Source organism: Pyrus communis, chromosome 10 (genome assembly GCF_963583255.1).
Source record: "Pyrus communis chromosome 10, drPyrComm1.1, whole genome shotgun sequence".
Taxonomy (NCBI): domain Eukaryota; kingdom Viridiplantae; phylum Streptophyta; class Magnoliopsida; order Rosales; family Rosaceae; genus Pyrus; species Pyrus communis.
In genome coordinates, this window is record NC_084812.1 from 7,071,511 (window position 1) to 7,097,225 (window position 25,715).

The 25,715-nt window shown below is 35.7% G+C and overlaps 2 protein-coding genes across 2 annotated transcripts; both read right to left on the reverse strand.

Annotated features, from left to right (window-relative positions):
* Positions 1–7,066: 7,066 nt before the first annotated feature.
* On the reverse strand, positions 7,067–10,374 carry LOC137747233 (serine/arginine-rich splicing factor SR45a-like). The gene is made up of 8 exons (XM_068487303.1): positions 10,249–10,374; positions 10,137–10,156; positions 9,023–9,160; positions 8,880–8,903; positions 8,619–8,718; positions 8,347–8,496; positions 7,720–7,789; positions 7,067–7,625 (listed from the first exon to the last, which is right to left on the reverse strand). The coding sequence occupies exons 1-8, from the start codon at positions 10,249–10,251 to the stop codon at positions 7,390–7,392; spliced, it is 741 nt and encodes a 246-aa protein (XP_068343404.1). The 5' UTR covers positions 10,252–10,374; the 3' UTR covers positions 7,067–7,389.
* Positions 10,375–11,059: 685 nt separating this feature from the next.
* Positions 11,060–16,725, reverse strand: LOC137746898 (phospholipase D delta-like). The gene is made up of 10 exons (XM_068486915.1): positions 15,526–16,725; positions 15,091–15,207; positions 14,602–14,796; positions 14,036–14,338; positions 13,813–13,881; positions 13,567–13,714; positions 13,000–13,148; positions 12,475–12,627; positions 11,989–12,189; positions 11,060–11,638 (listed from the first exon to the last, which is right to left on the reverse strand). Exons 1-10 carry the CDS (start codon positions 16,459–16,461, stop codon positions 11,342–11,344), a joined length of 2,568 nt encoding a protein of 855 aa, XP_068343016.1. The 5' UTR covers positions 16,462–16,725; the 3' UTR covers positions 11,060–11,341.
* Positions 16,726–25,715: the final 8,990 nt, after the last annotated feature.

Below are 25,715 nucleotides of genomic sequence, written 5' to 3' on the forward strand. Positions count from 1 at the left end.
CAGCAATGATGCTTTCATTTATAATCTGATAATAAGATTACAAAGATAATTCTCTCTATTCTCTCCTCTATTTTTCTTCTCTCTGCCGTGAGCTTTGTGGCTTCTCTCTTCTTCCTCTCTTCTTCCTTCTTTCTTTTCAATTGTAAGGGTTTGTGTTTTTGTGTGTGATTTTATATGGAAAGATGAGCCAGCAAGTGGATTAGTGGACAAACATGTAGAGTTGTAGTGGGTTGACCATCCACACATTGAATGACTTATAAGATTACAACAAATTTCAATTTTTCATCTTTTTGTACTAACATTTCTTTTAATGTATGTAGAAATTTACAATTTAAACCAATAAGACGCAAACTTCTACTATTTCAATTATATAATTTTGAATTTTATTTTTTTCATTTTTCATCTTTAAGCATATAAGACTTCTTATTTTATGTGGGCATTCATACTAATTTCACAATATTACTTATTTTAAGAGTTTATATAAACTTAACATTCATTTTTTCCTCAACATTTATGTTGCAATTTCATGTATTATTTAATTAAGGATTTTTGTCAAGTGCTTTTGCAATGGTGCAAGTGTTTCTACATTCTTCTTATTCAAATGAAAGTCTTTCTACGCCATTATTACTCAAGTGTTATTACAAGTAAATTAAGTGTTATTGTAACTATTTAAGGTCAAAGTTTAGTTAAAAAAAATTTAGGTTTTCTAAGATATGAGATTCTATAGTGATGCACGTGTATTAAGAAGTAACATAAATGAATAAGTTGTAATATATTGTAAATAATGAGTATGTATGCCCCCATGCATACAGTAAACATTTTATATGCTTAATAGTGTAATTTGTTTGTTTCTAAGATAGTTGCTCTATAAATAGAGCATTACAAGTGTTCAAAAACAAGAACAATAAGATAAAAAAAAAAAAAAAAAGTTAGAATATTTTCAGTATCATCTTATTTCTCTTTTATCTGTAATCATTTTGTGTAATATTTTGTAATAGCCTCGCTTTTATCCTTAACAAAGGTTATTTCTTTAACTTTTGCCTTTTTATATAACACGTTATTAGTACGACTCTCTAAACCTAAAATATTTTCTCATTTCTCTCTGCTGAAAGAAAAAAAAATGTTTACTCTAAGGTTTTTATTGCTCTTCTTCTTCCTCAATTGCTAGATATACCATCGCGAAGAACTGTTTGCACCATATTTACTTTTAGTTCTCAACCTATCAGTTACTTATATTTTTGATTTCTTGTTTGATGTAACTCTTGACTACTAACCCAATGTTTTTTTATGCAATCCAAAATGGTGCGGTATCATTGCATATCTTGGACTGTAGATTTAATTTTACTGCAAATTTTAGGTGGAGCGGTATAATCGCTCACCCTATCCTGCATATTTAAATTTGTCTGCTATTTAATTTTATTGCAATTTCAGGTGGTGTGAAATAATCACCCACCCTGTTCTACATATTTAAATTTTATTGCAATTTTAGGTGATGTGGAATAATCACACATTCTGCTATGCATATTTAAATTTTATTGCAATTTTAGGTGGTGCGGTATAATCATCCACCCTGCTCTACATATTTAAATTTTTCTGTTGTTTAAAGTGGTGCGAAATAATAGCTCATCCTATATTTGTTTAGATGAGAATGGTGCGGTACAATCGTCATTCTCATTAATCATATAAATCTCAAGCTTGAAATTTCGAGTACTTATCATTTTGGTCTAAAGATCAAAATTTGTAAGAACCAGAAGTTCTAACAATATATTTCTTTAGAATACATATTATTACAAGTTCTTACACACCTCATTTTTCTTTCAGAAAAGAAAATGACGAACTTGGCAAAACTTGATTTTGTTGCCCTGGATATTACTGGAAAGAACTATCTTACCTGGGTCATGGATGCCAAGATCCATCTGGAGGCAGGAAATCTTGGGAATATCATCAAGGAGGATACCAGTGCATCCTCTCAAGATTGGGCGAAGGCTATGATCTTTATTCGTCACCACCTTGATGAGGGACTGAAGAGCGAATACCTTATATTTGAAGATCCATTAACCCTGTGGAAGGCACTGAAAAATAGATATAATTACCAGAAAACGGTGATTCTTGCAATGGCTCGTTATGAGCGGGCTCACCTAAGGATTCAAGATTTCAAGACAGTGACTGAATACAATTCTGCAATGTTCAGAATTAGTTCCTAGTTGAAGTTCTATGGAGAAACAATAATTGAGGAAGATATGCTTGAAAAGACTTTCAGCACATTTCATGTCTCCAACGTGCTCCTACAGTAGCAGTATAGAGAAAGAGGTTTTATTGAGTACAACCAACTGATATCTGTACTCCTTGTAGCCGAGCAAAACAATGAGCTTCTGATGAAGAATCATCAGTCATACCCTACTAGATTTGCACCATTCCCAGAAATGAATACTGTTTCTCTTGAAAAAAATACCACATCCTCTCATGGCAATAATTATAAACGAGGACATGGCCATAAACGAGGCCAGTGGAATGGGAAAGGTAAGAACCATGGTGTCCAGTTTCACAACCAGGTTCTAATGCATAATATATGTCCAAGCTTTAAGAATGCAAATCGCCAGAAAGACAAAGCTCATATGAACACTTCTAGAAATCCTGAAAGAGCTTGTCATAGGTGTGGTGGCAATGGGCATTGGGTGCGTACCTGTCGTACCCCAAAACATCTGGTGGATCTATATCAAACCTCTCTCAAGGAGAAGGGTGTCGAGACCAATTTCTCCGACCAGGCTCAACCAATGGAAATACCTGATCCAGTGTCTAATTTATCAGGACAGCAACCCACCTGGATGTTCCAGACTTTATTACTGAAAGAGGAAATGAAGTTTAGGGTCCGATTGAATCATTTATGTTTAATGTACTCTTGTACTTGTGGTTTAATGCTCGCATTTTCAATTTAATGAAAGTAGTATTCCAGTATGAATAAACTGTTTTTTAACTATAATTTCTTTACTCAGAGAACATAGATAAAAATTATGGTTATTCTCAAAACAAGAGCAATGGCGGAGATTTTTGTCTTGCAGACTGCGCAACCACGCATTCAATCAAAAGTATTTCTCGAACTTGGTACTTGCAAAAGTAAAAGTAACAATAATATCAAGGCAATCAGATGTAATTGAAGGCTCAGGAAAAACCCAGATTATGTTATCAAATGGAACAATATTGTTCATACCATTATGCGTTGTACGCTACTCAATCCACTCGAAATTTGTTGAGTTTTAAAGACATACTTCTAAATGGATACCACATTGAAACGAAAAGTGCAGAAAATGTGGAATATTTATGCATTACCTTTAATGATACCCAGAAGCGTATATTTGAGAAGTTGCATGATTTATCGAGTGAATTGTATTATACATACATAAAGACAATTGAGGTACATGCTTTCATGAACTAGAAGTTCATAAATTCAAAAGTTTACATACTTTGGCATGACCATCTGGGTCATCCGGGATCCACCATGATGCGTAGAATCATTACCAATTCTAATGGACATCCATTATTGAGCAGATACATCACTACCTCAAATGATATCCCTTGCAAGGCTTGTCCTCGAGGGAAGTTAGTAACTAGACCATCACAACTAAAGGTTGATGTTGAATCCCATTATTTTTGCAAAGAATTCAAGGGATATCTGTAGGCCTATTCAACCACATTGTCGACCATTTCGATATTTTATGGTTCTGGTTGATGCATCTAATCGATGGTCACATGTTTGCCTATTGTCTACTCGAAATGTAGTTTTTGCGAGACTTCTTACTCAAATAATTAAGTTGCGAGTACAGTTCTCAGATCATCCTATTAAGTCAATCCAACTTGATAACGCTGGTGAATTTACGTCTCAAACCTTTGATGATTACTGGATGGCAGTGGGCATTGATGTTGAACACCATGTTCCTTTTGTCCATACTCAAAATGGTTTTGCAGAGGCATTTATCAAGCGGCTTCAATTAATAGCCCGCACTCTGCTCATGAAAACGAAATTGTCAGTCTCTGCATGGGAACATGTCATCTTACATGCTACATCATTGGTTAGATTAAGACCCATAGCCAACCACCAATATTCATCAATACAATTTGTGTTTGGACATCAACCAAACATTTCACATCAACTAGTTTTTGGTTGTGTTGTTTATATGTCTGTTGCACAACCACAACGTACTAAAATGGGACTTCAGCGTAGACTGGGAATTTATGTGGGTTTTGATTCACCATCTATCATTAGATATTTGGAACCCTGGACAGGCGATATGTTTACAGCTCGTTTTGCTGATTGTTATTTTTATGAAACAGTTTTCCTGTTGTTAGGGAGAAAAAAGACCGTTCCAGAAGAACGGCAAGAGCTGACATAGATTGTTCCCACTTTGTCTCTTTTTGATCCGCGAAGCATTCAATGTGAAAATGAAGTGAAAATGATCGTTCATATTCAAACAGAGACAAGATTGGCCTAAGTGGAAAGATGCAATCCAGGCAGAATTAAATTCCTTGGAAATGCGAAGTGTTTTTGGACTGGTAATCCAAACCCCGCTTGGTGTAAACCCCGTGGGTTACAAATGGGTATTCACAAGGAAATGCAACGAGAAAAGCGAGATTGCAATATATAAAGCACGACTCGTTGCACAAGGTTTTTCACAAAGACCTGGAATTGATTATGAAGATACATACTCTCCTGTAATCGACGCAATTACGTTCCGTTACTTAATAATTTTGGTGGTTTCAAAAAAACTTGACATGCGACTTATGAATGTCATCTCTGCGTATCTATATAGAGAATTAGATACTGGCATATATATGAAAGTCCCAGAAGGACTTAAGTTGCTTGAAGCAACTAACAAACCACGAGGTATATTGTCAATCAAATTAAGGCGATCATTATATGGGCTGAAACAATTTAGACGAATGTGGTATAATCGTCTCAGTGAGTATTTGATTAAAGAAGGATATTCTAACGATGTCATCTACCTTTGTGTGTTCATTAAGAAATCAAATACTGAATTTGCTATAGTAGCAGTATATGTCGATGATATGAACCTCGTTGAAACCCCTGAAAAGCTCAATAAAACTGTTGAATATCTGAAAAGCGAATTTGAAATGAAAGACATTGGGAAAACAAAATATTGTCTTGGCCTGCAGATCCAGCATTGTGTTAATGGAATTTTGGTCCATCAATCCGATTTCATTGAAAAAATAATGAAACAATTTGGTATGGACAAAGCTTATCCACTTAGCACCCCAATGGTCGTTCATTCTTTGGACATTAAGAAATATCCATTTCGTCCAAAGGAAGATGATGAATTGGTCATTGGTCCAGAAGTACCATATTTGAGTGCAATAAGTACTTTATTGTATTTAGCATAATGTACTAGACCAAATATGGCATTATCAGTCAACTTGTTAGTAAGGTATAGCTCTGCTCCAACAATTCTTCATTGGAAGGGAATCAAAGATGTATTGCGATACCTTCGTGGAACAACAGACATGAGTCTCTTCTACTCAGAGAAATCCACAAATGATCATATTCTTGTTGGATATGCAGATGCTGGTTTCCTCTCTGATCCGCATAAAGCATGCTCACAAAATGGATATGTGTTCACTAATGGAGATACTGCAATTTCATGACGATCAACAAAACAAACATTAGTTGCTACATCTTCCAATCACACGGAAATAATTTCTTTACATGAAGTAAGTCGTGAATGTTCTTGGTTAAGATCAATGATCCATCACATCCGGAATTCATGTGGTCTACCTTTAAAGACAGACAATCCAACTGTCATCCATGAAGATAATGCAGCCCGTGTTGCCCAAATTAAGGAAGGATTTATCAATAGTGATAAAACTAAACACATATCTCTAAGATTTTTCAGTGCACATGAGCTTCAGAAGGCCAAAGTGATTGAGGTCAGACAAATCCGTTCCAATGAAAATTTGGTAGACTTGTTTACCAAATCTCTACCAAAGTGCACATTTCAGAAGTTAGTGCAGGGAATTGGATTACGTTGGCTTACAAATTTGAAGAATGCAGAATCAAGGGCAAATACAATTCAGGGGGAGCATCCATAATACATACAAGTTGTACTCTTTTTCCTTCGATTATGATTTTTCCTACTAGGTTTTTCCTATCAAGGTTTTAACAAGGCAACATAAGCATGCTTAACACCATATCAACAATCCGGGTAAAAGTGTATACTTTTTCCTTCGTTATGGTTTTTTCCCACTGGGTTTTTCCAAGCAAGGTTTTAACGAGGCAACTGATGATTGATATATGAGCATCCAAGGGGGAGTGTTGTAAATAGTGGGTATGTATGCTCACATGCATACAGTAAACATTTCATATGCTTAATAGTGTAATATGTTTGTTTCCAAGATAGTTGCTCTATAAATAGAGCATTACAAGTGTTCAACAAACAAGAACAACAATATAATAACAACAAGATAAAGAAAGAAAAGTTAGAATATTTTCAATATCCTCTTATTTCTCTCTTATCTGCAATCATTTTGTGTAATATTTTGTAATATCCTTAGTAAAAGTTATTTCTCTAACTTTTGTCTTTTTATATAACATAATAAAAATTGTGAGGATGATTGAATGCTCACATGGGAATAGTAGGAAATAGTTTGTTGTGTTGTGCTTTTTCAAAAGTGGTTTATTACGGATAATTGTTTGGTTTGTCATGGATGTGATTTTCATTCTTTGTAAACCTACGGATGTGGCTCTATAAATAGAGCACTTTGTGAGTGATCAATGCACAACTAAAAGAGAAAAGAACTGGAAGTAATAATATCAGTATCCATCTCTTCCCCTTTTTATCTACAATCATTTTGGTTATAATTACAACAAAACAATGTAATATTTTGCACTTGCTTTGTTCACGTCCTTAGCAAAGATTATTTCTAATTTTTACCTATTTATAACACAAGTTTATTTATTTATTTATTTGAGTTGCTGAGGGCCAAAGTTCGTATGAATACATTACTTCATTGTTCCATAGGGCGTTGCACTAAATACGTACTCAAAAGCCCCGACCACTATTCTAAATATAGCACATATCCTCATTTTCACAACATTATTCACAACCTTTAAATGTAAGAACTAAAAGATTAACAAATCATTAATTTTGTTGGAGTATCTGCGAGTGCGGTGTGATTTATCACTCAAAATCGACGAATACAAGCCACATATTATTTCAATCCCATATCCAAAGTAAAGAACCAGCAATCCTACAACTCGGTAAAAAAACACGGGAAAACGAAACAAGACAAACATCAGACTCCAAGACACAGATCAATACAATGCTACATCATGTTTCCAGATTAGTCACTCTTGACGGACGGGAGATACAGCACATGTACTCATCTGGAGCCGCGGGCATACTTCCTCTCCGGGCTGCCATATGGAGAATAAGACCTCTCTCTTCTTGATCTTCCGCCATAAGGTGAGCCGCCCCTAGGAGAATAATCGCGGCCACCTCTATAGGGTGAGCGCCTTGGTGACCTCCGATATCCATAGTCATCACGACCTGAGCCCCCACGGTACCTACCGCGATCACGTTCACGTTCACGATCTCGACCACGGTCACCTCGGTAGCCTTTCAAACATGCAGGTATTCAAAAATGAGAGAAGGGCAAACAAATCACAGAAAGGGAACAGATACCTTATTATGAAAGGCATATCAAACATACCATGGTCTCTAGTATTTTTCAGCCCAAGATAATGCCCAGGTGTTGGCGTTCTTGGTCGCTTCCTCCGAGACTGAAATAATTATAAATCCTCAATTACTGAAACATCCAGTACAGAATCTCAAAATGAAAAAAGAGAATCATAAACAAAGTTAGAAAAACAACAGAAATAATAATCCACAAAGAAACCTCATTTTTTATCGAAATGAAGTGATCAATCTGGATGCAGAAACAATCACAAAATATCCAGGCACACATGTGATACGATTAGCGTCCATAAAACAAATGCCAGTTATGAAATACCATAAAAGCCTGATTAGAAAGTTGTTCGTAATGTCCGTGGATTAGTTGAGGGTTGAGGGTTGAAAATTGAAAGTGAATGCTGAAGTTGTATAGTTGTTGGAATATAGTTGCTATGTTTAGTTGATCAGGCGCATTTGAAATGCTGTTTAAGCTTGCCATTGATCAAGCTGTTTCACTAAAGTTGACGTGGATAAACTCATCATCTGTGATTGCTGCCAACATAGCTGACGCAATGACTTCTGAATATAACCAGAAAACTTCCAAGTCAAGAAAAAGAAAAACCAACCAAATGGTTTAAAGTTTATCACCATATTAAAATCACATTACCCTCTCAACAGTTATGTATCGACCTTCCAGAACTGACTGGTTGAGATGTTTAATGCAGCGTTCAGCATCTTCAAAAGAGTCCATTGTAACAAAGGCAAAACCACGAGAAATCCGAGTCCTAGGTTCCATAACAAGAAAGCATGAAGCCACCTGAGAATGAAAAACAAAAACGAATTATAAATGAAAACAATTTGTCATTAAACCAAGTTTTAGTAAAATGTTTTAAAACAAGTAAATTTAAAATAAATAAATAAACAATAAAATAGAAGCACCTTTCCCTCCTTTGAAAAGTGCCTTTCAACATCCTTCTCTGAGACCCTTGTAGATAGGCCAGTAACATACAGTGTATTTCCAGGATTTATAGCAGCAGACCTACCACACAAAAAAACAACTGAGTTGAGCACTAGCAGCACCTTCAGACCATGTGGCCAGCACAGAAAAATATCATTGCCATAAATTGAAAGAAGGTATGACAAGATTCAACTTTAAAAACATGTATACTACTCAAAACCAAAACCAAAACGTACACCAACCTGCCAGGACTTCTGGACCTTGATCTGCACCAAAAGATGTCAACCATGTATCAGAAATATAAGTCGCACATGGAAGTTAAAAGTTATTAAATTCAATCAGTAATATAGTGAAAAATTCATTTAAGCCAAAGATGAACATCAACCTGCCACGACTTCTAGAGCGAGACCTCTGCCTTGGTGGCCTAGACCATGATCTCGACCTTGATCGAGGCCTAGACCAAGACCTAGACCTAGACCTGGACCTGGACTGAGCTCTCCATGGAGAAGGGGATCGAGAATACCTGATTTATCCATAAGCATGACATAAAATATATGAGAATCATCAAATAAATAAAAACTAACCATTGATAATCTGATTTGAACCCCTCTGCAGTCTGCATAGTGAATCTACATAATGAAGACCACAAACTCAAAGCCAATATACCATACAAAAAAACGTTTGCCTATAGTGTGGTTTTAACAGACCCTAGAATGTTCCAAGCAAGAAAAGCAAGCCACGTGGATCGTACAACAAACTAATCGAAATGGAATCATATGAGCCCCTGCATAACTAGAGCTTCCCTGATTCAATAGTGTAACAATTCATAATTGGGCATTTCGCCCCACTATACGGGCCATATTTATAATATTCTGGTGAACAAAACGGAAAAAGTAACTAATCATCAAAGAGCATAAAACTCTCAGGTCACTTCATTCTATAAATCAATATAATTCAAAAGTCAAAACTTCCAAGTCTAGTAGCGAATTACAAACAACTATGCTAAAATTACAGCACCTAGACGGTGAACACAAACGCTCTTGTGTAAGAACGGTTGGGCCATTAGATGATATCCGAAACAAACCCTCAAATTTCCCATAGAAATATCTTTCATAGACTAAAGCACAGCCATATGATTTTCTAACATGCGCCACATTCGCTCCCGCATATCTATCAACTGTATTTCTAAAACTTTCAGGTAAGATTGAAGCTCCTAAAACATGGAATTTGTGTGTTTCCTTTCTTATATGTACCTAGGAAGGGGCCTTAAAGCATCAAATTCGACACAAAATTCACGAAAATGAAAGGCAACCGGTCAAACGGACAAACATATCAAAAAATTGTTCCCATCACCCAAAAAACAGTAAACATAAATTCCAACAGATCGAAAGCCTCAATGCATCTATCATGTTAAAGTGCAATTCTTTCTGTCAAAAAACATGTCAGGGTGCAATTCGGAACCAGAAATCGAAAAGAGGAATTGGGATTTTAGGGCTTACTTTTTGCGTGGAGAATCCGCCTGCACAAAAATATTAAAAAATAAAAATCGCGTTAAAATTTTGAACTTTTATCGAGCATGCAACAGCTGCAGAAAATGTTTAGAGAGATTACCATTTTCAGAGGGCAAAGGCGAAGAGATCTAGAGAGAGAAAGAAGAGAGAGAGAAGAATCGAGGGAATTAGGGTTTGGGGTCAATGAGCTTTCTTGGAAGGGAAAGCGCTGGACCGGAAATTACATTTATATCTGTTCGAGACACGATCCCACACGGCGAGGCACATGTTTATTGGGTGTGATTTTTCTTTATATTAAAGAAACATAACGAGTTTTTGAGACCAAAACATAATGATTTTTTTTTTTAATACATCGATATTTTTATATTAGAAGGGGGAGAAATTCGATTAAGACATACAATGGGCAACCTAATTTGGTATCAAATTCGTCATCCACAAGATTCAAACATAAAACCTTTCACTTCCAAGCGAAGATGAATACCACCAGATCATAATCCTCATGAAAACCTTATATTCTTGAGGAGGTTCTACCCTGTGAAAACGCTTTTTAATGAAACTTTAACTATAGCCGATCGTGACAAAAAAGCCACCGGTTTCATCTGATGAGTCGAGAATGCCCAACTTATCAATTATCCTACAAATTAATAGTTTTCATGAATTGGGTAAATCGAAAACATGATTGAAGGATAAATTTTTGGATTGTGGAATAAACGTTCGGTATGAGTTAGGTCAATTGGTCAACGAATGCAACACAATGTCTTATAATCGTTAGGAATATCGTTAAAAATATAATTTGAAAATTTTTATTTTCAAATTTTAAAATTCAAATTAATTCATTTTCAACTTCAGAAATTAGTACTGATATAAGTGAATATAATTATACAACAAAAAAGTAAATAAAAAATAACTGCTACAGAAAAAAGAAAATTAATGCTCCTTCACCAGTCACACCGTCGAAATTCCGTACACAGATACGATAGATTGAAGTAAAATCCCCTTCCTAATATGTAGTCCAAGCCAACATTCATTTGACACAAATTCACAAAGCGTCATCATTTCACAGTACGAATTTACAAAACCTAATCAACAACAAAGAACACCCACTATTTTCATCTGTTAACTCAAAGACGAAGCGACGTTTCGCTTCGAATTTTATTGCGCGAATCACGTATGAACATAAGAGTGTCTAGAGATTATGTCGTGAGCATATCAGGAATTTTGACGGAATGAGATCCAAGTACCTTACCACCAACATCAGGGAAGTTTTCATGTCCCGGCAGGGGGCCGACCGTCCCATCAACATCTACGTGGATAGGATACTTCATAAGGTGACCCTGCAGTAGTGTAAACTCTGGAGATGTGAATCTCTTCCAGTTATTGTCTGCAACCTCATTTACTTTCCTCATACATTCCAAACTCTCAGGCTCTTCGAAGCATGGATACAACGCATCAAGATGCTCGGCCCAAAGTGACATTCGATATCCATATATCTGCATGAACGGAAGATTGGAAGTCCTCATTAAAGCATGTATTTCACTATTTCCTTCCGTTATATGCCATCAGAATATTTGGAGACAAGAAGAAGTTCTGAACTTGTAAGATAATTAGCTTAAAATGCAATTTAACTCGTTCTTTGAAAATAATGGAATAAAGGGGCAAGAAGGAACCGCTACTCTACGCCAAAACAACAACAATTACGACATCTAGTGCTAGTTGAGTCTCATGGACGCTAAAGGTAGTGGGCCATTGTTCGATAAGTATCCTCCTCAGACTCAGCCAAGAAAGAATCCTAAAATTATAAGTTGCAAAAAGCAAGAGAGAAGTACAGAAAGCTACAGACCTGACCGAGCGGATGTTTCTTCCTCGCAGCCCATGTGTAATGGGGTTGATACGCACCCATAGCTATCTCAGTGTCCTTTGTACCAGCCATTGATCTTTGGTTGATATTGGCAGATCCCAATATTACGTACTCGTCATCTACGACCATACCCTTGGCATGAACATAAATCATAAACCGCCGATTTTTGTGTGAATCGGAAACCTGAGAGTAAAATTCATTATGAAGAACATCTAAAGAGTTTGTCGCAGATAATAAATTAAAGTAAATATCTAACTGAAGAAGATATCTTATCCATTCCAAAATACAATGTACAGGTGACAGATTTTGACAATAACCTTCGAACCCATTTAGTAACCATTTCGTTTTTTTGTTATTAGCCATAGGGATCAAGGTACCACAATTTAACTTGGATCAACCAAAGAAGCTAGAATTCAGTGAGTTAGACTGTTAAAGTGGTGCAGATGACAACTATTTTCGAATAATTACCGAAGACGCATCGTCATTTGCAGTATCCTCAGGAAGTGCTTCCCGGTTACCAAGGCAATAGAAACTTAGGTAATCTTGAGGATGTGAGCCCTGAATCTGTGCCGATTTCAGTGCCTCTGCAACAGTACTATACATTGCTTGCATTGTCTGCCTCTGCAAAATGCAAACATAGACAAGTCAGAAAGAAACTTTCATGTATCCTTTCGGTTCTTATTTCTTATGCACTTCTCAAGTCCCTTATCATAGACATCTAAGATTAGATACCAACACTGTTGTGAACAACATTACATAAATAATTCTGAGCCAATAATTTCCATGAACAAATTCTCATTGATTCTCAACAAGGCAACATAGAGCGGCGTATATTCAAGCTGCTAGCAAATAGAATCAATGACATTGAAGCAAAAAGTCCATCGTTCTTTATCATATTCATTAAAAGATCATAACATCCAATTTAGTATTCCTGTTTAACAAATAACAACCATGTGTTTTCCGTGTATATTTATATAATAGATATTCACATACCTGCCAGAAGAGAATTTCTTGCATTGCGAGAGTTTTTGGATCACCTTCAGGCCACAAAGGTAAAACGACATACACCGTGAATCTCTCATTAGCTTTAATTTTGCTAACAATTTTTAATGCCAACTCCATTGGGATAAGATTATCAGCTCCTGCAGAGAAAATATTCAGATAAATTTGAATCACAAGAAAAGAGATATTTACCATCAATTAATCACTATGTTTTCTTAAATGTTGGCAAATAGAAGAAGGTGAATTTGACATAAGCGAAGTGGTTACTGGTTAGGTGGCAGGTGCAACAATATTGGGTCACTGTGGCTATATTTCATGTAAAACCACCATGAAACAAAATGGAGATGCAAAATTTCAATATTTCTAGTCAATTATGGATAATATGACAGCAAATTGAGCTGCTTCTCATGTACAAAATGCTTGAATTATAAATTCCTAGTGCAACTATGCACACATGAAATAACCAGCTACTGTACTGTTTTACAAAACTACAAATTTTTCTCCCAAAAATATAAACAATAATTCCTAGAAATCAAGCATTACACACTGTCATCTTACCTGCATTTTTATAATCTGGCCATGCATATGATGAACCAAGAAAATACTGATTTTCGATATATATAAAGTGTTGGGCGGATCTGATTGCCTGGATGTAAGCTGTTTGAATGCTTTTATCTATTACCAGATTCTTTGAGCAAATAAGATGCTGCAGTTACAATCAAGAGATATGATCAGATGTAGTCCGTACATTTAAAAGTATAAAAAGGAAGACAGGGCGGACAAGAGGGGGAATCAAATAAAAACCTTGGCCTCAGCAGCACGGCCAGCTTTGGGAAATCCTTTCAGTGATCCTGAGTCAATGGACCGGAAAATCTACAAAATAAAGAAGAAAATAACAAACTTGATTTTCCTTTTTATTACAGAAACAATAGAACATCTGTGTGTGTACTGTGTATGCACACCTATGTAAAATTATTAAAAGAAACAGAAAACAACAGAAAGGAGGGCAAGAAAGTTGCATCTCCACCTGAACATGCCAATTTTCAGGATCTTTTTCATCGCTAACCCACAACGAAGGCTCGTCTTCTGGAATAATTGTACTATCCTTTGAACCAGATGGGGGAGGACTTAGTATCCAGGAGATGCGGTCAATTTTTATCAATGCATCGTCATGCCAATGTGAAACCTTCTTACTCAGTAGTGCAAACTCCTTCCACCGCGTTGCTTTCCTCCAACGTTGCTCAAAGTTTATAAGAACATCATATGCAGCAGGCCCATCAACTCTACAGTGCAAGTCATGCCATGGTTGTCTTGGAGCCTTGGTTCCAGCCTATCACAAGAATAAAACACAAAAATGCAGAAAGATATGCATTACAGCAGTCTCATTTTATTATCGTTGTAATTGCACAATAGAATTTTCAGTTACGGATTTTGAGTGGTCGTTGAAAAAACATAATATCATATACAAAGGATGCTTGTAAATGAACTGCAAGAAAGAAAAGTATAAGAAATTCATGACAGGTGCTGAAATAATATACAAAAAACAGAGGATGAAGCAATGCAGAAAATAAAACCCCATCACAAATCACTTACAGGAAAAGTAGGTTGATGAACATCACCCTTAAATACAGTGTCAAGATTACGAAACAGTCTGTGCTCGGGTGTGTCATAACGACCATCACAAAGATCAAGACCTCCTAAAAATGCGGTTATCTTCCGATTATTACCATCAGCCTGTGTGTCCACAAGAACACATTTTTGATGGTGGGTGAAAAGGGTTCCAACAACCTGTACAAACCCATGCAATGTTTGTTAAATTCAGCAAGTTGATCACCTCAGATAAAAGAACGTAAGTAGACCATAAACTATTCTGAAATAAAATAAATCTCCTATAAAAGCAGTAAGTGGCTTCCAATGAAAAAGTTATTCTCAAACCAAAGAAGCTTATAACCAATTATACCCGAATGGTCAGTAAACAGGAGATATCCATAACGTGGAGATTCCATTAAACAAATGAGCACATAGCAAAATAAAAAAAAAATGTCGATAAACAAAACTACAAAATGTCATAATGAAACCTGCCTGTTGTTTTATAATGCTAAGCTTACTGCTAGCATAGCGAGTTGACAGCACACAATTTACAGATGAATGCTTGAAAAACTTCCGGGTTTCTTCATCATGCGTCCCCATCATTCCTGCCTGCATCCAATCCAACTTCACATTAAGACCCAATTTCCATACCATCGTATTCAAACTAACACAAGCATTCCACAACTACACAATGCACTTTAAACGTTCAGAGATGATGGCAACCTTCCTAGGCAAGTTTTGAAGGTGTGAAACCTCCCGATTTAACTAATTAAATACCACTTCTAACACCCCGTTACCCGAAATCAAATTAAATAATCCAATTTGCACATGAATATCACAATCAAAGACATAACGTATAGATTAACATATCAGTTATATAAGCAGAAAAAGGCAATTCACAACTACAATGCAGGTTAGAAATGTGACCGTTTTGAAGCCGAACTTGTCGTGCGAGGACTTATCGTCCCACACCAACAGCAACACCCTCACGCCCTCCTCCGACTTGTACTTGAGCAAATCGCCGAGCATCAGGTCGCCGCCGCGCGGCAGCGGCCGGCTCGGCTCCCGAATCAGCCGCACCTTGTGAAACACCGACCAACCCACAATGTAAACCAAGTGATGCGCCTCCGTAATCGCATAGCAAATGTCCTCCCATGTATTCTCCGCCTTGTACACCTTCCCACCGTCCAACCGAATCTCCCGCAGCCCTCCAGGGCAGTGCGCGTCTTGGTACAACCTCACGGAGCTTCCCTTCCGGAGCGGGAAGTACGTGTTACGCACGCCCTTGTGCTCCGGATCCCCCGCTATGCCTTGCTTGTACACTGGGTTTTTCTCGAACGGCGTGAACTGCAATTCGAGCCGGATCGCCGAGTCGGGTTTCGGGGGCTTCCCGGAGGATCCGTAAATGGGGAACCACCCGGAGATGAGCTCTCCGGTGGCGATTCTCTCCGCCGGGATCTTGGCGGTTCCGATGATCTCAGCGCCAAAGACGTCGTCATCTTTGACGTGAAACTCGAGGTTAATTGCAGGGTGCGCCAGCGGGACAAAGAAGTGCTCCTTCCACTGCGGGTTCTGGGAGTTCTTCATGACACGTGTCCGGGCGACGGTGGTCTGGGGGACCGTAACGGTGACGTATGAGTCGCTGGTGATGATCTTTCGGTGGGGAACGTGATGCTTGCGTTCTCCGCCGTCGTCTTCGGCGGAGGGGGTGGAGGAGATATTGATGGTGTCGCAGGCGGTGAAGCAGCGGCGGAAGCGCTCGGAGAACATGTCCATGTTGGGGAGGCGGCGGGCTTCGAAGATTGTGAGGTCGAGGTCGCCGTGCAGGTAGATCATCCGCTCCTCCGACTCCGTTTCGGCCATTTCGTGGGCGGGCAGTGTACAAAAGTGAGATTTGCTGGGTTTGCGGTGTGTGTGAATAGTGAGAAGAAGCTGGGTTTGGGAGGTTTGGCGTCGGCGTTGGCGTTGGTTGTAGGCAGAGGAGACGGGAGTTGCAGAGGGAACTCGTGGCGCCTCGGAGGGAAGGATTTGGGGGGATTTTAAATCCCGTGAAGAAAAAGATGAAATAAAAATTGAGAGACGGAGGATAAGAGGGAGGGATGAGAGTGAGTGAGCGGGATGAATGGGTTGGTGTCCGTTAACGGTCCAATTCTTTCCGTTTATCCTTTTTTTTTTTTTTTACTTCACAATTTGGACTTTTGTTTTTTGCTCAAATCACATTTTTTTTTAAATGAAATAAAAATAATAAGGATTAATTACCTATAACTCCCAACCTTTTAACGTCATTTTAAATTATTCTTAGCATTTTTAAACGTTTAAACAAGTACTGAATATATTGAAAATGTCATCTTTGTTAAGCCCAATTAAATTATGTTAAATTAAGTAAGGCTTTTTTTTTTTCTAAGTACATCAATATTTTTACAATAAGGAGATGAGGAGTTCGGCTAAGCTACACAATGAGCAGCCTAATTTAGTATCGAATTAAGCATAAGAAAATAAAGAATGAGAATCAAATCAACTAATCCCTTAATAAGTGATCAAATTTCTTATTTTGAGACTATTTGATTATGAATATGAAGACCTGACTTGTATATTCTTTTATGTGTTAGTAAACACGGGAAGGTTAAGAATTTGAATAACTATATTTACTACTCTTGTAGTGACTTATACTATGTAAAATATTAATTTGACGGAAAAAATTGACGTGTCTGATTATAGTAAGTAAATTGCTACATTTTATATTAGGAGCCCATAATAATCAAATTGAAAGTCTATCTAAACTAAATAACTAAATTAAAAATCTATAAGACAAATCAGAATAAGTTTAGAAATTAGTAAAAACGAGTGGGGGTGTGCAATAATTGGGTTGGATTTGGAAACATGGAGTGTGAGACCCATGAATATGATTGAGCATGTTCACAATAACTTCATATGGGATTTATGAATCCACGTCATCGTATCTCCTCCCCTAATTTTGGTGAGTTGTGGATCCAATAGTCCAACTACTCGATCAATACCTACCTATTTTAATATTAGGCATCAATTCATTCAAAATATCGAATGATAAATCAGGTAATTCCCAATGGGAGGTAATTAACTTCATTGGATTTTTCATGTTTTTGCTTAAATTACTTGTTTCTTCGATGTGCATGAGCTCGGTTGAAAGTATTTTTAAAACGACCGAAAGTTTTTTTTGGTGAAAATATTTTTGAAACTAATTCTTAATAAAAATCTAATGTTTTAGGAAGTACTAAGTGCATCCTAGAAAAACATTTTAAGTGCACATATATAGTGCTTTTGGAATTTAAAATTAATTTTACCAAAATCACTTCTAGTTATTTTAATGTACTTCTAAACAAGTCTATGTTACTTTGGAGACTACTAAATGCATAGAATCTATATACTCAACAAACAACGTTTGCAAATTATGCGTGTTACCTAATTCCAACACACACAATAAAAATTAGGGTTTTAGAATTGGGAGGCGGAGAGATTGTCTTATGTAAGTGTTCCATGATTCCGTCTGTTAAATGACAGAGATAGAGAAAAGAATATAGTGAAATGATTACACTCAAAATTTTATCCTGAGAATAATAATTCTAATGCGCATTGTATAATTAGTTGTGTCGTATGCAATGACGGAACTAGCAAGTACTAATAGAGGTACTAGGTTTTTTTTTTTTACTGGGTACTACATTTTTAGAGTTGAGCAAAAATATTGAACATGCCAGTATATACGTACTTTTTAAGCTACCTAAATTATAGGCCATGGTTTTTTTTTTTTTTTTTTTTTTTTGGCAGGTGGTCACATAACTCGACATAACAAAATCGCTTATTAATCTTACAATCGGTAAGGATTCTTACATATGTGAAAAGAATAAAAAAGGTAAATATTTTTACTTAAACGTAGAAATCTCTCTCTTATCACGAGACAAGTTTTATGACCCTGGTGCATGTTAGATTCTCTCCAAGGGGATACAGCCATATATGTTGGGAGCAGCCGTTCCAAGCTAGCTAAGCTTAAGCTTTCCTTTTACCAGTAAGAATCAGAATGCAGTCGGCATACCCTTGGAATAGTTTCACGTGCGATCTTTTAGCAACTTGTCCCTCCAAAAGCAAAAGCAGAAAGTTGATTGGGTGCTTACTCCTTTTGTGCTTAATCCAATTTTCTCAATATCCAAACGTGAAAGCATCATTGAAAAGTAGGAAAAAACAGCTTATTTTGCTTACAGCTTACCCTACCGACCCACATATCACAATCAGCCTGGTTGGGAAGTTGTCCCAACCTCACTCTCGTTATCACAAACATAATCTTGATACCCAAACAACCCCAATTTTTGACTTCCATCACCGTGGCTTTGGTATACTGTCATTATGACTTTTCACATTAATAATACAATATTATCGATGTAGTGTTTCGTGTCAATGATACGATATCATGGTAAAGTAAACTTACACGTCGTATGTTTGGCAGGAAACTTGACGGTGTGTTTTGGTGTCCAAAATATCAATGGTTCCATCATGTTTTCCAAATTTAAGTTTCCCAATGGAGGAATCCCCGCATGATTGCGAAGGATGGCTTGCGGATGGTGGCAAAGGCTATCCAGCAGAGGATTATTGTGGAAGTTTTGGTATCTTATAAAGAATTAGAGCCTTACTCTCCTGTGCTTCGCAGAAAAGAAAAGCTGAGATTTAAGTACACGTCATTAAATTTAATTTCAACCGTTCACTCGTGAAAAAAAATGTGCAAATAAGAATTTTCATAAATGAAGCAGTGATTATAACGTCTAGGGATGGATATGGTTCGGCCAATCTCGATTTTGGGCCCAAATAAACCACTGAACCAGTCCTACAACGACCCAACCTAGCCTACCACATGATTTTCAAATGGTAGTGAATTGGCTCTTATTAACCAATTGAATATGGATGTGCTTGAAATACCATTAGAAGCGTTTTCAGATAACCAAAATTAATTCCAACAATGTATGACTAAAATGTCAGTGTTTTGGAGTTGTAAAGTACTTGGAAGCGTTTTTGTGGTTCAAAAAACGCTTATAAGATGCATTTAACTTTTAACGAAAAATTCAATATGCTTTTAATAAAAGTAAGTCTGAAATTAGCGGTTGTGCTTAAAAGTTTTTTATGGAGCAGCAGACAACTTATTTGAAGTATCAATCATTTCAGACATCTAGTTGTTGGTTGGTCAAGGAAAAAACTACTACTAATAATTTAATAGTATTGTCAAGTTTAATGGAGGGGGATCATCTCCGGATTCCTTCCATCAAGTTCATAAAGTCCACTTATCCGAGATTTTAAAATTTGATCCAATGACTAAAGTTATTATAACTTTTAAAGTGGCTCTCTGTTTGTAGTTGTTAGATCAAATTTCAATGGTTCGGATGAATGAACTTGGTGGAAGGGATCCGGAGAGGATCCCTTTCCAAGTTTAATAGTACTTCTTATAATTAAGTATACTAATATTAATAATTTAGTAGGATCCCTTTCCTTTTTTTTTTTTTTTTTTTTTTTATATTTGCAGTTGACCTGTAATGTTGAAAATCTTTTTACAAAGCGGTATGCCGAGTGAAATAGCGACCTTCATCACCATTATGAGAATTTTTCAAATGGAGACCGCTTTAGCAAAAGGCTACCCTAAGATCATCTCCAATGGTTGGGCTAAAAACCAAATGTTTTAGCTCGAAAAATTTAGCTTTTAGCCCAGAAACAGTTTTTCTACTCCAACTGTTCTAGCCTAAAATTTTAGTCCGGGATCATTAAAGAATGAACTTAGGCTATTTTTTTGTTAAATTAATTTTTTTTTTAATAAAATAAATATGTAGACTATCGTAAATTAATTTTATGAACATTTTAATCTAAAAAAATTTAAATTCCGATAAATATTGGGTGAAGTCCACTCCGATTTCTGGGCTAAATTTTGGGGGAAAATTTTGGCCTTGGTTTAGCATTTAGCATTTAACCCAAATTTTCCCCTTGTGTTGGAGTGGGTTTGGGGGAAAATTTTGCGAGGTATTGGCTTTTAGCCCACCATTGAAGTTGGTCTAAGGGATTGGTGGAGCACCCAGAGGAATGGGCGTGAGGTAAAAGTATATTATTTCTAAAATTTAATATATATTGATTTTTATTAGGATTAATAACAAATTACTTAACAATTTTTTTCTTCTTGAGGATTCTAAGTTTCCGGAGATCAACATGTTTGAAGAAGTTTACTTTTAACCCAGGGATGAGACGGCTGAACAACTCCATGTAAGTTTATCTAATTGTTACTTTTCTATCATTTATAAATATTGAAAATATTATTATGTATTTTCTCATTAATATTGAAAAAGAAATATTAATTGCTCTTCCCCAAGAGGTGGTATCGCATCTTCCCTCGATATCTCTTTCGAGTAATTGACTCTAATTGAGGATGCAGGTCTTCAAGTCATGGTGAGATGCTAGATCAGACCCTTGGTCGTAGGTCTGGTAGGATTTACTGGGAGATGGGAATGCAAGACACCTTGACATCAATGATTCATCTTCTTCCAAAGATAGCTCGGGCCAGGTCCCCATATTGACCTAGGCCCAGAGCGGGTAGAGCAACCGTCCAAGGCCCAAAAAAATTGGGGGTACCAAAATTATTAGGGTGATATATTTATATATGTTTTTATAAGAGTATAAATTAATTAAATTTGGTTTAGTGACAAAGAAATTTAACTAGAACTAATGATTTTATTGTTTAAAATGAATGAGGAGGTATTAGGTTCAAAACACCATGTGTGCTTATTTACATTCCAATTTTTACAAATTTCTTTTCATAACAATATAAATTTATAAAATTTAGCTACATGATCAAGAAGTTTAATTAGAAGCAATGGTTTTTGTTGTTTAAAATTAACGAGAGGTCCTAAGTTCGAAATGCTATGTGCATGTTCATTGTTTTCAATTTTTACAAAATTTTGTTTGGTTGTTAATTTATTTAGGGGCTTTTGGATCTAGGTCCAAAAACTTGGATAGTTTTTGGGACCAAGTCCAGTTATCCAATTACATATTTTGATATCAATTTTGCCCCTTCAGATAAAAATACTTAAATTCTTTAATTTTTTTTTATCATTTATTCAGTTTTTAAATTTTGAATTTTTAAATACTCAAACTAAAATATTATCTAGTAACTACCTAATATTTATGAAGAAAACAAGACCGATATAATCTAGTAACTACCTACCTATTGTATAGGAAGAAAATGGTTTATACCTACAAAGCAGATATAATCTACCCGCAAAACAAAAATAAACTACCTATTGTATTGGAAGAAAAATGCTGGGAACCTACATGGCGGAACATAAAAATATAAATATGATATAATATACCTCCATTAAAGGAACGAATTTGGAGGGAAGAACACAAAAATATCACCCATGAAAAGAAGAGACAAAAAAGAAGAGGATTGATAGAGGGAATTGTTTGGAAGAAGGAAAAAAGGAGGGATGAAACGGACTGGGGGTTGAGGTGATTATATGGCTATAACTAATCCTACAATTAAGGGATTAGTTAAACCACAAATTATCTCATAATTAAGAAATTTTGTGTATTTACTACGATTTGAAAGTCTAAGGGGTAAATATGGTACAAACCACAAATAAATATACATGGAATCTCAATTATTGGACATATTTCAATGAACTGGACTAATTCTACTAATGCCTCACAAAATTGGATCTATATCAAGTTATCCCATTTATTTATTAGCTAGTAGTTATGTGGGTTGCTATTTTTAAATATTTGTTCCAATTCAAGTCTAATCTTCAGCAAAGAGTAATGCGTAGACTAAATTTGCAAATAATATTACGTGTCATCAAAAGGTTTAATTTAGTGTTCATTCATTACTTATACATATTGACACACCCCGACCGAGATCAAGGTATGCTGGCCGTCATCCGCACCGGGCCGGGATGTGACACATATCCTTAAAGACTCAAAAACATTAATATTTTTTTAGTGTTATATTGATGAGGTTAGTAAATAAGAAAAAATAACTCACGATTTATACAAAAACACTTCAAAAGTTCACATGGAAAACAAAACTCATAATCTATCTACTTGTAAGCACGAAGTTTTTTAGTTTCCTTCTCTTGATACAAAACAAATTAATTATTCCGTGTTTCTAAATTATTGAGTTTGAAGTATTTTTCTAAATATAATTTTATCGATGTCTTACGTGTGAAAATAAATATTTTTTTTATATGAAATGAGGGCACATTTTTTGACGTCGTCCCAGATCTCAAAAATCTTTGGACCGGCCCTACATTGACCGTGGATTCAATGAAGAATGATTCAATGCATTTACCTAAGACTATTGTACTCGAGCTTCCATTTTCTGAGTTTGTAGGTTATGTTTCTGTTTAATAACTCGATATTTCCTAATTGAAGCTGGTAGGAGAAACTGTTACTATGTGGATATTGGAAGTTAAAACGAACCTTGGGATTTTGAGTATAGGAGAGACTTCCATACCCCAGTTTCATAGATCCTATATCCTGTCTCTCTCTTCACACGATAGAGAGATAGAAGGATGTCAGGAGATAGATAGAAAGAGAGGGTGAAGATTGAAATGTAAAAGGTGTCATGTCGAAAAAGAAATCTGTTCCTATCTCTCTCCTAACACGATATAGAGATTATAGATGTCAGGAGATAGATAATAAGAGAGTGACAATTGAAATGTCGAGGGTGTCATGTCGAATAGAAAGCCGAGTCATTTTCCGTGATTATTTGGACTTAGTCATTAAGTTAATTGATTTCTTTTCTGAGATCGGATGACTATTATTTGATAAAGCAAGAATGATTTGGAGCGCCAAGAAGTGTCGCAAGTCACTCCAGTGCTCATGACCTAGCTAATCCATTGGTTCACATAAAGTGCAGATAAGTGAAACCCCTAAACTGCATTGTCTACTATGACAACACGGAACTTTTTGTATCGATTTTGTGTCGGAGTCTTTACGTGGGACGTTAGTTCTTTCAGTTTTGTGTCAATATTGTTGAAAATGTATTGATAATTTGTTGATACATTTGGTTGGCAATGAAAATGATGATATAAACACATTACTAATGACATCTTGATATTACGTTTTTTTAATAAAGAATAAACGTTTGTTCCATAGTGATAATCATTTGATCTTTTCCATTTGTTTAGATGGTTTCCTCTTTGAGTTAATTGTTGTGATTCCTGTGTACTTATTTATTAATAGCATTCAACCAAAAATCAAAGAAAATAGTATTACCCTTCCATGCATAATTGAAAGAAAATATTAGAAAAAAAAATTATAGAAATTAAAGTAATTTTACATACCAAAAATTTGTCATCGCATCACGTCTTTAATTTAAAAAATAAAAACTTCCGTGCTCTCTCTCCCTTTTTCGCATTTCTCTCTAACTTCTCTCTTTCATTTGTACTAGCCTCTCTGCACGTACTAACGTGCGTGCGAGAGGCATTTTTGCATCACGGGCGCTACGCACCCCAAAGATGTGTTGTTTTAGATATTCTTATATTTCTTAAGTGATTATTTTATAAATTGTGTTTGTGTCCATCACAACAATTTCTTATTATTTTCAATTTTTTATTATGTTCAATCATCTAACTTAGTCTTTTTGCACCTGCCCATTGTACCCAAAAATGAAATTTATGAATTGTACACTAACCAATCCACCTTTTTTTTCTTTTTCTTTTTTTGCTTGCTAATTATTATGGTGTCTTTTTTTTTTTTTTTTTTGGCCGATAGAATTTGATTTCACGAAATGAGCTATGCTTGATCATTATTATGACTTTGGTAATTAAGTTACTCAGTCTAGTTAGAATTTTGTTGTCTCCATCAGTACCATTTTACCCTTATATATTGTACAGAAGAAGATCAAGAGTTAGGTTCCTTAAACTCTCATATAAAAAATAAAAAAATATGCTTAATTATTTAATGTTGTATAGAAAATATGAAATGATCAATATATTTTGTAACATGAGGATTAGTGGCTATATTAAAAGGGTGCACAACAACATTTTTTTTATTATGGTGGACAAAAAGGTATTATGGGCAATATTTGGCGTCATTCGAGCAGGTTGGCAGATCATTTGTTCAATGGTTGTGTGAATGGGATAGTTGATGCAGTTAGAGGAGTGAGTACATAATTATGAGTGTGCCATTTTGGGTTGGGACTGAGATGTTCAACATTAGAGCATGGGCCAGACTACGTAGTTCCAATTGCTTGAGTTGAAGAAAGGTTGATGAGATAATGGTGTTACCGTACAATCATCCCATCATTCCAAAATGATAATGGTGTTATCGCATGCTATATTGTCATATTGCCACATTTGTTGAATAATTTAGGAGCATATATTTCATCCAATTTGCACATATGTGAGTAATCTCTCATACATTTTTTACTATTTTTTCTTTAAAACAACAACGAAGATAAAATGGGAAACATATACTATTTATAAATAAAAAAATATGAAAATATGACATGTAATTTGATTTCTAAATACATATTGACAACACTTAATGTCCTTAAATCAAAATGTTTCAGATTCATAAGTTTTCAATCAAAGTTATAGTCTAGCTAGGGATGAACTCCTAATATATGAAGCAAAGCAAAATATGGACAACATATACATATGTAAACATAGCGCCTACGTGTGAAATCAAAGCCATGCTTGCCACCCATTTGCTTGCACTTGATGCTTTAGATTTTCATGGTTAATCTGCAAGCAATGATGATAAAATAAGAAGTCTAACTATAATGCACAATCCCAACTATAAAGATTGTAAGCAACTTAACCTAAATACCTTTAAGTTTGACAATTTTCTCATGGCAATACTTTTACTCCAGTTACTTGTAGAATACTGAAAGATAAATATATTTGTCAAGTTTGAGGTAACAAATTGTAACAATATTTACAAAATTAAATAATAATAAATATTACCTTAATCTTGTACTTCAACCTTTGTACTTTGAGACGGGTGTGATGCTTGTAAAACTGACAAAAAATGCAATTTTATTTATATTTGAAAATTGAATGCAATTTGAATTTATAGTATACTTTTGTATGAAAATAAGAGAAGACTTACCGTAT